The following is a 12,255-nucleotide window of genomic DNA, read 5'->3' as shown; positions in this document are numbered from 1 at the left end:
CTAAACATAAAACCTGGGCCATTCCAGATTCTGGTGTCTTTATGCTATAATCACTGCACTCAGCTGACCTCCATTCCACAAATTGCCTGAACCTCTGCTGAATTATGTCAGTGACTTTAAAAGGGCATCAATATGCAACCATTTATTATTAATATTTTCATTTAATTGTAGCTATTTTCTTGAAATCAGTTTTACTTTGACATTAAAGGGGTATTTTAGTACAGAAAACTTGATCAAGTAGGTCAAATCTCTTTACAGATGTATTTGAAAAGCAATAAGAGTGTAAAACATCCATGGGGTGAATACTTCTTATAGGAACTGTAATTTACTTCTCATTCTTAGCCCAAAACGTGTTCTTACTCCAGTTACAGATTTTGTGCTGGTTTGTTCATTTCTAAAAATAACTTTGAAGTAACAGCAGAAGGAGGATGTTTCTGTACTCTATGAATGCTGTGTAGGTGTGTAGATAAGAAAGCTGGCTGATAATAATTACAACAATATCTCTACTCCTAAAAAGATTGTTTGGGATAAAAATGTAGGGGCTGCACAGTGGCGCAGTTGGTAGAGGTTCTGGGTTCGATTCCCGGCCCCGGGTCTTTCTGCATGGAGTTTGCATGTTCTCCCTGTGCATGCGTGGGTTTTCTCCGGGTACTCCGGTTTCCTCCCACAGTCCAAAAACATGACTGTCAGGTTAATTGGCCTCTCCAAATTGCCCCTAGGTGTGAGTGTGTGTGTGCATGGTTGTGTGTCTCTGTGTTGCCCTGCAACAGACTGGCAACCTGTCCAGGGTGACCCCGCCTCTCGCCCGGTATGCTAGCTGGAGAGGCACCAGCACCTCCCGACCCCACTGAGGGACAAGGGTGTAAGGAAATGGATGGATGGATGGGATAAAAATGTGCCTCATGAAAAGCCTTTGATACTGTATCTACCTGCGTTTAAAAAATACATAAATAAACCAATGCTGGCAGATCCCGGACTACATAAAGTATTAGCATCTACAAAAAGCATTTCGAAATCATAGCAGTGTTTATTCACCTTAACATAAAATTACTTTATCAATACACACCGATAACCAACAGTTCAAACATTCAAAACTGCCACCCAAACAATACATCAAGCAAATGTGGAGTATAACATTATTGCACTGTTTAACATTTTTAAAAGCAATATGGAAATTTTTTCATTTTTGCAACATTTATAAAACAACATAGCTTAATGTTCTTTCCATGGTGAACCAGTGTTGCTGACAGACGTGTAGTTGGGAACTATTGTAAAATAAGAACTGAAATGAGTTCAGTCATAACTTTCAAACTTAGCTGTTTTGGTAAATCTCCAGGAGGAAGTGAACCTTGAGGGTCCTTGAGCTGCAGCATCCAGATAACTGTGTACTGGTGTCTTAAACTCTAAAACCTCTGGTTACTTCTCTGTGAACTAGTGAGAAAAAAAACAGCAGGCTGGGGCCGACCTTTAGCACCACAAAAACAGAGACGTTTGCCATTGAAGAGTTCGCTATTGAAGAGCAAACATTTTCATGTGACTGATTTTCAATCTGTACTTCGATACAACCAACCGGAAACAACCTACATCTTCTTTTAGAACCCTACAACCATTTCTGTGTATTTTGTAAGAACCATGAATAATTGGAACCACAATAAAAATAAATAAACAAACAAAACCCATTATAAGCTCAATAATCACTGAGTCAAATCAATAAAAAGTTGTGTGAAGGTAGTTACAGTGACTTGATGTCAATGGGCAGTGAAGAGTCATGCATTAGTGTTACTGTTTTCCCCATTGTCAGTTATGTTTGAAAGTTAATTAAGCTCCTCCTGCAATTCTGCAAAGTAATTCGTAGTAACTAAACTAACAGTCATGTTTTTGAACTGTGTGGGGAAGCCCGAGTACCCAGAGTGGACTCAGGCATGTACAGGGAGAAGACCCCAGCCTGATTCAAACTCAGGACTTTCTTGCTGGAAGGAAACAGTGGCAACATCTGTGACACTGTACAGCTCCACTCAAAGTCAATTTAGCCTAATTTTTTAAAAAACTGGATGCATATTTTTACAAAATGATGAGAAAACAAAATATAGCAGACATTTAAAAATATATATTGATAAGGTGGGGTCCACAAACGGCTAACAATTAAACTAGATGTTTCTCACCGACTTATGTTGACGATAGAAAAAAGACAAAAAGAAATGGTCATAATTATCATATTTAGATACAGAGCTAAACAAATGCAGGAAAAACTTACTCGCACAGCAGAATCCCGTTCTCCAAACCTCCTCGGAAATCCTTGTCACCAAAGCACCGTCCAGTCGCAGCCTACAGATTGAACAACAGTGGTGAGTCACTCAATTATAACACCAAAAGGGCTGCAGATCATTCCAGGTTCACGGTGTGAACACTAGACACATGGCCTGTCAGAAATAAACAAAACAAGAGCTGCAACTTTTCTCCTCACATCTTCATCCCTACCAGAAAATCTGAGAATGGCTGAGACATGAGCACAAACACAAGAGTTGTATGTCACGTCCCCCTCCAGTGTAACAGCGCTAAACACTAACAAGCTTGACATAAGCTGCATCATCCTGACCAAATGGCTGCGGCGGGCTAATGTGTTGTGACAGAGGATTTGTCGGTTAATAGAGGCTCAGACCATCCGAGACGAAGTCAGTCTATGAGCGTTTTCTGACAACTGATCATGAGGCATGACTATGTGCAAAACACATGTTTATTTGTTGAAGAAAGTCTTTTAGCAAACTGCTTTTCTTCAGTAAACTGTTGGAGTCTTTCTCCCCCTCCAGAACATGAAACGCTTCTCTGGTGTGATTGAACGTTTCATGAATGGTTCTTACATCTAACATGAACATGAACTCAAGCATCTTTAGAGGAAAAGTAAACAACATAATGAAAAGATGGGGCATGCTCCAAAGAATGTGCTGTCGAATGACTTCCATGGCCAGTCTCACTTAAGATCCATTTATTCTGCATGAAAAGAAGAGACCCCTTTCGGTTTGCTGCTAAGGAAGCCAAAACAATTACAAGATTAAATTTCCTGAGTGCTTCTATTACATTTATTTACACAGCTGTGGGAAGAGTGCAGACTTGTAGAGTATATGGTCGAGTGCTTTTATCAGGCTTTTGGGTCTCCGTGGATTCAGGAGGGGCCACAAACGAAACAGACGGCTGCGTGACACCGAGTAGGGCCAAAGGTAGGCCCTGAATCTATAACAGACGCCATATTTGGTGTTTATTTGTCCTTGTGTTAAGCCACTCCTGAAACAGAGAAAATGTCTGAAGTATTTTATTTGGGTTAAGAAGAAAAATAATTAGGCTGTAGCTCAGTTGTTCCAGTTTGGGATACGAGTGTATCCAGTATCTAAAAAAATAGTGTGATAATGACTGTAGACTGATTCTAAATGAACACCAATGTACCCAAACATAAAATATGACTAAAATTTTAATACAAAAAAATTATGTTATTCGTTCCTGACAGGATGATACGAGACAATCTGAAAGAAATGAGCTCCTCTGGCTCCTCCATGCGGTCCTACTGCCATCTGCAGAAATACACTGCTCCCAGTAAGGTTATGTATTATACTGTCAGGACATAACGACAGTTTTAACAGTTTTAAAATGTATAAAAATGAGCTATTGCTGCCTTTAAATCAAAATTATCCTCAGGACTACTTTCTAAAAGAGGTAATAAAGAACTAACAGCTGGAATATTTGTCTGATTATAAAATAAAATCAAACATAGAAAGCAACACAATGGCATCTGTGATGGTACCAGCAACAATTTAAAAATGTTTTTTTACATCAGATTCCTGAATGGAGGTACAAATCCAGAGCTGGGAAAGTCTGGATCTGAACGTGAAGCCGGGTCATAAGAGGGTATTCAATTAAAAAGAGGAATGTGTTGCTTTGGTCGTTTTCAGTGGAATGTCGCTCACATTGTTTCACAAACAATCACATAACTCTCCCTGGCTTTGTTTTCCACCTATTCACTTCCTTCCCTTTGGGAAACCTTCATGTCTAGACCAAAGTCCTTCTTATAAAGCAGCAATTCCTTTCACTCTGGCATTCGCAAGGAAATGAAAGCTCTGCTGATTTAGGAAAACACAAATAATCTTTGCAGAACTTAGCTTTTGGCAAATCCAGTTTCTCTAGGAGGGTTTTTGATTCGGAACATCTTTTATAAAATATAAATCACAAAACAGACACTTGAAAGGAATTTTTATGTGGAGAGTCTCCTCTACAGTTGGTTCATATCTGACAGAGATTCCCAATCGTCTTTACTGGAAGGATGTCAAGAAAAAATTCAATCAGCGCATTCAATCAATATAACAATATCAAAGAGTTTTCTGTTGAATAGCCACAGAGTTCATGACTCGCTCCCAGTCTGAAACAGATTACTACATTCCTTTGATTATGATGACCATTCAATGAAAACAGACAAAAGTAACCTGAGAGACCCAGAAGTTTACAGCTACCTAAACCAAATTAGACACTATTCAGAATGGCCGGGATTCCTTGACATGGGGAATGAAAACACTAGTTACTTCAAGGCCCCTGAGGCCAGGCTGACATTGTAAGCCTAAAGGCTGTTGAACATAAACAGAAACATGCTCTCAACCCCACAAGCCTGGTTTCCAGCACCATCCCTGCTCTGAATCTGCATGCCTGCTTTGCAGTCATTCTGCATTAAAACCCAACAAGTTAAGTGCATTGCATAATCCAACAAAGCACCCACAAGTCACAGAACACACGTAAACACATCCTCTGGCCAACAGCCAATAATCTTGTTAATTCATCTTGGCAAGAGCTGGAGCTGTGAAAGCTTCTGGTTCTAAGAAACAAAACAAAGACAAGGGAGTCCAGCCTGCTAACAGAGGACACAAAGCTGATAAAATGAGCAGCGGGGTGAGACACAAACAGGTCTCTGGCTTTATGATAAGAGACATCCAGTGTTTTATTTCCAGAAACAAACTTTCATTACCAGAAACCGAAACATTTTGCGGCACAGAACTAAATATAAATACGTTACATTTTCAGATGCATCACCAAGTCAGATCAGAGGGTTTGCATGAGTGGTCCATGTGATGGAGCGTTAGATGGGACCCAGTCAACACTTAGACCTCCAATGAGGTCAGCCACAGGTCAGGAGTGGTATCTGCCTACAATCAGTCATCTGGGCCTTTTCTCAAGCTGTCACCACTGCCACCCCTGTGGGGGTCCTTCATGGAAGCATTGGAGTCCTCAGATTTCTACCATCTGAAAAGGGAATGGCAGCGAGAAATTGGTGAGTCGAGGTCCTGGACTGAGCTGTCTACAGATTTAACCAGTAACATCTTTATAAAGGTGATCTTCTTGCTTAAAATGGTTTGAGATTTGATTTTTGGTTTAGTTTTAAGGTTAGCATGACTACATTTAACTAAATTACAGCAGCACACTGAAAGTGTGCCACTAGTTATTGGTTTTAATAAACGGTTATCTGGTTGAATCAGACTTTTTTGTCCTTACAACTGCCACTCGCTGCATACTTTTTCTTTTTTGGGCCATACAGTTAATCTAATAGACGACTATGAATGAAATCACAGTTGATCAGCGGTTTGTAATGACTTCTGATTTAAGTCACTTAAATTCCTCTCTTTCCCATTCTCATGCTCAGTTTATACTTTACCAAGTTACCTAGATGCCTAAATGTATTGCCGTCTTGTGACTGGTTATCGACTAACAATTGAAAAGTTGTACCTAATAAAGTGTCTGAAGTCAGCAGAACAGACCTCAAAGAGAACTGGAATCAGTGAGCAAAAACAGTACATTTCAGGTTAAGATTAGTTCTTGTCCCTGAGAAAACTGTCTCCTACCAACTTTTACAACCACTACAGAAAACATAAAATGTGTCTGTAAGGCAAAATTACTTGTAATTTTTGTTTTTCTCGAGTTGAAAGAGATTTTCTGATTATGCCTGCTGAATTATTTTGGTACTAAAATCACCAGCTTCTTCTGCACACAGATTGTTGAAGATGACCGTTCACACACACACACACGCACACACACACACACACACACACACACACACACACTGACTTGCAAAAAATTAATAGACCCCCAACGGACCACACATAAAGCAAGTACTTAATCATTCAATACAGCCATTTTTGTCAGCATGTTTTCTTTTAGGCGGGATACAAGATGGATGACTTTAAAGGCAGCATGTGAACTTCTGAAACCGTGAGACACGCTGAGTCCAAATAAAGACTCACTGCTCAGGCCAGAGAAAGTGAACAAAAGTGAACTGGGATACAGGGATCATCACATGCAAGAGAGGTTTATCTAATGTAATCACAACAGCATTAGATAGTGGAATTATCACTGGGCTGTGACAGACTAATGACAGGAAGACAATGAATTCTGATGCATCCAAACCTACTTGATGACAGAAGAGAATTTAGGCCTAACCTGCCTTAACGAGCTCCTGTTTTAATGGATTATATCAGCTGTCATCTTGAAAGACCACCACGAAGTGCAAGAAAAACAGTCATCATCAAAAGAAAAGATCTAAATTAACCATTCGGTATCCAGCTACAAAGTATTACATAATTTTTAACATAAAGCAACATAAGAAAATATGCGTGGGATAGTTATAAAATACTTTTGTAAAGGATTGATGGATAAGTTAGAATGTGCCAATCACGCCAGGCAAGCAGCAGCCATTATTGTTATGTGGAGAACAACAAATAATTATCTAATTATTAGTAAAATAATGATATACAGTAACTTCTAGCTCTAAGCCTTCTTCTGGATGTTTTGCATTCTTTATGATTTATGTAACCAAATTGTCTTACTGAAGTTTTTGCAGATACCTTCTCCTGCTGCAACCACTGCTCACTTTCTTAGAGTGGTTTGGGGATAGATAACAGCAATAACAAAAATATATAATTAGTAATGAGTCACATTATTGATCAGATATGAATCAGCATGTTTAAATACAATGAAAGCAAGGACGTTAACTTGGACCATATTCTGTCAATTTAGTGATATTTCCACATATATAGTTTTGATTGGTCTCCAAAATAACACAGAGTACAAATCTGGTTGAGTCCGAAACTCAACCAGATTTGGCTGGTGTGCTACTGTAGCACGACTGAATGCTGACAGGCATCACAAAACATCACATTTTAATAGGAGTGTGTGCACTTTGAAAACGTCTGTAAATGAAAGGATTTTCTTAGGGTTATTAAAAACAGAAAGGCTCAATAAAAGTTTTGTTATCTAGGAGTTTACATCCCATAAAAAAAAAGTTTACAGCAACACTGGAATCTGTTCTGTATTTTGGAGAATAAAAAGTAAATTTATTTCTGCTTCAAAAACATCAACTTGCTTTCATGTATTAAGAAACACAAACAAATTCATCTTTCTGCTGTCACCGTCTCATTTTGACCAGAAAAGCACAAATGTTCCCAGGCACACAGTGGATCCTGTGAGAGTCAGCTGGCGTGGGAAACCTTACACAAGCCCCGATTAGTCATGAATTTCTCCTACTCAGCAAGACAAACTGATTTCATCGCTGTATTTATGGTTCAGTTGTCAGCAGACGTTTGCAGTAAAAATAAATATTCAAATAGTTATAATCAGCAATAAAATTATCATCACATAATAATAAAGTAATGGTCAGGCATATTCTGGCCTCCAGAGTTCTGTGACCACTGGTCTGTGATCAGCGACAAGCTGCAGGAAAATGTTTTCTTATGGTGTTTTTGGTGTCACACATCTGTCTCTGGAGATCAGTCCATCTCTCAAAAGGAACATATAGATTTCCAATATATGGAGAAAATATAGAGACCCCATGGAAGCGTAACTCAGTTTTACTCTCTGATGTTTAAAGGAACGTCACTTTGAGCCAGGAAGACGTTTCCAAAAGTAGGTTCTGAACTTAACTTCATGCCTTTTTAATAAAACTACAGATAATTTGCAGTTTTTGCATGTAGATCCAAACGATGTTATAACACTGTTCTATATGAGCATAAAAAGCAGGCTCTTGTTTTATTGCTTGTGATTTTTATCACATGTAGTCCTTGAAGACTTAACATGTCTACCACACACTCCTACATCACCTCACTGTGCCATTTGTCCTCCTTCTCACTCACTGGTGTTATGTAGCTATTAGGCCATGGGTAAGAACAGCTTGGGCATTCAGAAACAACAGCCCAGCAGTAAATTCAAATTAAAATGGAGTTTCTAACTTTGTGAAACAAGAACTGGCTTTTACTTAAAGACCTATACCATACATCCTTAGCAAACATCTGGCATTTCATCAGAAGAGGCTGCTCCCTCTTACAAATCTGTGTTCATTGGAGTCTAAAATACCTGAATTCCAAAACCCAGCTCCTTTTTTTTATCCCTTCCCTTCTCTTTCACTTCTGATAAGCTCTGGTGATTGAACAAGACAAATTTCCTGTGACTGACATGGACTTGCTAAATGTCAGCTTTCCAGCCAGTCCGTCCCGTTTACATCCTGATTGGAAGGTGGAACAATGTTTTTGTTGTGGATTAACTCTAAGTCTCCACTGGTGCCGTTCTCTGCCACCACCTTTCCTTCTAACATTTTAGCCCCGTGGATTGACATCTTGGGGCATGAAGGACAAAGGAGGGGCTTCCTGGTTTTAGATTAAGCAGGAAGTTGCTTGGGAAAATTTAAATAAATTATTACAGAGGACCAACCTTGTTTTCTGCTTGTGAATCAAAACTCATTTTTAATACCCACCAATTTTTTAGCCATTTGTAAAAATTCTGAAAGCTATCTGTTATGCCAAATGTGGTGATTTATCGCATAAAATTCAAAAATAGTAGATGGTCGGGGTCTACCAGCTATTTCTGTGTTCATACCAAAAATAGCTGGTACTATCCTGTTAGTCTGGTATGCAAATGATTACAGACTTGTTTTCTACCTGAAAAGAAGTGTACAATAAAACATTTTGTAGTCCCACTTTAGAAAGTGAGAACAAAAACAAAGCAGTGAGGATGCCCAGCTATCATTAAGGGAAAAAAGTGATCCGAATCATTTTCCCAAAAGCAATAAGCGTGCTCTGAGTCTGAACTGAATTACTCACTAGAAACAAGTTCAGGTGGAAAGTAAAGGTCACTGGTACTGGAGGAAAATAAGTTGATGACCAAAAGACTTCCTGTAGTATCCAATAAGCCAAAACTCTGCACATCTAATAAAATGCAAGTGGGAGGAATCCCCTTGATGAACGGGGGTTTTCCCAACAGCTGCTGTGCAGAGTTCAGGTGCAATTGGTACTTTAGGTTGTCAAAATACCAACGCAACTCCAAATAGATTTAAACAAGGTTCATTCTCAAATATGGGCACAATTTGATTTAAAACATTTGTTTTCAAGTTGTATTATTGTATAATCTATCTAGCTATGTGTCTACCTATCCATTCACCTGCTCATACTACTATATTCATTGGGGGGAAAAAAACAGTGAAATCTCCAGTCAGTTCTATACTTTTCACATTTTTAAGTTTTAGATCAGTTTCTCAATTCCAGTCATCAGGGGTTTCTGCCTTGCATATTTTAGTTGTGTCTGTGTTCCAATAAGCCAAAACTCTGATTCTGATTCAAGTGATTGCATGACCTCCTCTGCATGTCATCAAGTGCTGCAGAAGCCTCTTAATCACCCACTTATTCAGGTCAGGTGTGTGGGAGAAAGTAAACGCCTAAAACATGTACAGGTCCCTGAAAACTGGAACACTGTTTTATACCATAATAAAATCAAATTTAAAAAAATGACTAGAATTCTTTGTTCGAATACCAACTGAGCCATGATTTTAATGTACACCTCTAGAAGATGGATGGAGGTAAATCAAGGACAATCCTCCAGGAAAACCCGCTAGAACCTGTTCCACTGTAATTTTAGATGACAAAATGTGAAAAACCAGTGAAGCTGTCAGTCAGCCGCTTATTCTGACTAAACTTGGAAAGTTTACTTTCTCCTTGCTAAAGAAAGTGTACAAAGCTATTTGGGATTTTTTCTGGTAATGAAAAAACACATTAATGTATCAAAGAAAGAAATAGCTAACTTTAGTCAGCTTTGTAAATGTTACTTCAGAAAGCAGAGTGGCAGACAAACAAATGTGCATATTAGCTATTTTACGTAGTGGTATAAAAGCTTTATTTTTGCTCTTTTTGTTGATTTTTGTTTTAAAAAAATCTCAACTTACTTGTCATACTTTCATAACAGTTGGCAGTCTCACTTGGGTTCTTATAGAACCACTGCAATAGTTATAATTTTATTAATATTTTAACAAGAACCAGATATTTCACCTTGCTCCTTAAAACGACAGTAAACAGATGCAACAGTGTAAGAAATACACACTGACCAACTCATGGAGTCCACAGAAAAGCACAACTTCACCATTTCTCTCAAACCTGATGGGATTTTAGAGACAAGCTCTCCAAGAACCCGGATAGGAAACAAAGATCCTGGATGTCGACACTGGTTCTTTTGAGCTAAGCTACTTAAGCAGCTGGGCTTTTCCATGTGCTTCCCCTAGTCTCCAATATCCTGCCAGCACAGCTTTCCTGATGCACAAAACAACATCTACCCAGTGGTCACACAAGGAGTGAAGTCAAACTCTGACAGACAAGCGGGCGCCCTCATGTTGACCTGGTCCATACACAGCTCATTGGCAGTATTAACCCATTTAATGAAGGCCCAGTCCTGGGTTAGCCTAATACAAATATATGGCTGAGCTGGGTTTTAATCCCAACAGTTTCCAAATAGGATTGAGTGATAATTGCTTTAACTGCCTTTACGCAGTAAGTGACTACAAAGATATTGTGCAAAATACTTGGATTTAAAGTTACTCATCACATCACTTGCGTGATGCAATCTTTTCCAGTAGACATATGGGAGTGTTGATCCATATGGTGAAACTAGCATCATCACGGACAGCGATGGTCAGGACATGACAACCATTTTTTAAAACCTCCCATCCATCCTAGCCATCCATCCGCAAAAGTGAACATGCAGGATGATTCAAAAGAGATGTTATTTTGTTGCATGACCTACAGTCAAGGCGGTAACTGCTGCAATATTACCACAGAGTCATCCATAACCTGAGGGTCCATTGTTCTTTGGAAGGAAAATGCTCCCAGATCAACCTCTGCTACTGTGCTGCTTAGAAACATCTCCAGTTTGATCTATCATGTTAATATCAGAGGCCATCATGACCTTGACCATTATGACCTTGACCATTATCTTTTTCTTGTCAGAAAACAAACTTTCTTCCAAATTTTGATAAATGCCTGAAACAGTTGGGTTTCGCCTTGAGAGGAGCCTTTTTTTTCTTCAAGCCTTCTATTGCAGACATGGTCTTACAGGACAGTCAGCATCAGTAGGGGTCTTCTTTGGGCTACGGATCAGCCTGAGTCTTCACAGACAGACTGTTGGATTTATGAAGTGCATGTGAATGTTTTCAGGATCACTTGACTTTTCTGCCAATTCAAGATCTTTAAGAACTTTAAAATGACTGTCTTAGTACGACCAATCTCTACAGTGACGGAGCGTTGCAACATGGGTTGTTTTTGTCCCTCTGCCACGTTCAGATGTGTAAAAAAACAAAACAAAAACAAAAAAAAAACACTTTGTTTTTGCCACCATGCGGTTATTAAAGTGTGGAAGCAATTTGCTGACAGAACATGACAAGAAACTTGTATTTAAACCCATATTTGGTTTTAAACTTTGATCAAGTGATGAAAACACTGAGACTATGTAATTTCAAAGAACTTGCCTACTCTGTTTTATCCCTTGCTCTCATTTCTTTGTCTTGCATTTTTAAGCTATACTAGTAACCTGAGAATGATCCAGGTTCAAAATAGAGTAATTGTAGTAAAAATGTGTTGACTTGAATTTCTTCCTGGGTATTAAAAGTTGGATTTGGAGTTTATTCACAAGTGGCACAATGCTCAGAACAGTATCCTGGCAACAGATCCTGGATGTTTATTAAAAACAGCAATGACAGAAATGAGATTCCTTACTATACTGTCAATTTCAGAGAGCCAGGCAAGAACACAAGCCAAAACAAACCAACCCCCCCAATCTGTCAGCGTGAAAACATTCTTTTCTTCCCCGTCTGCATGTTCTTACAAGCTTTCTTCATATCCTCACAAAGCTTTGTCCTCAGCAGGTCTTATCAGGAGTTTCACTGACATTCTCTGTCAACAGCAACATCAAAACAGG

At 38.9% G+C, this 12,255-nt stretch overlaps 1 protein-coding gene across 7 annotated transcripts in view; it reads right to left on the bottom strand.

Annotated features, from left to right (window-relative positions):
- Window positions 1-12,255, bottom strand: part of LOC103471865 (LIM and calponin homology domains-containing protein 1) — a 70,730-nt gene that overhangs the window by 44,195 nt on the left and 14,280 nt on the right. For all 7 annotated transcript variants that reach the window (XM_081611863.1, XM_081611865.1, XM_081611864.1 and 4 more), the window contains exon 2: window positions 2,255-2,325. In XM_081611863.1, the coding sequence (XP_081467989.1) occupies window positions 2,255-2,325 (71 nt within the window). The remainder of the gene's footprint in view (window positions 1-2,254; window positions 2,326-12,255) is intronic.

The sequence above is a fragment of the Poecilia reticulata genome, chromosome 10 (genome assembly GCF_904066995.2).
Source record: "Poecilia reticulata chromosome 10, P_reticulata-male-v2, whole genome shotgun sequence".
NCBI lineage: Eukaryota > Metazoa > Chordata > Actinopteri > Cyprinodontiformes > Poeciliidae > Poecilia > Poecilia reticulata.
The sequence above is the reverse complement of the archived record's forward strand: the minus strand, read 5'-3'. Positions and strand labels throughout refer to the sequence as shown.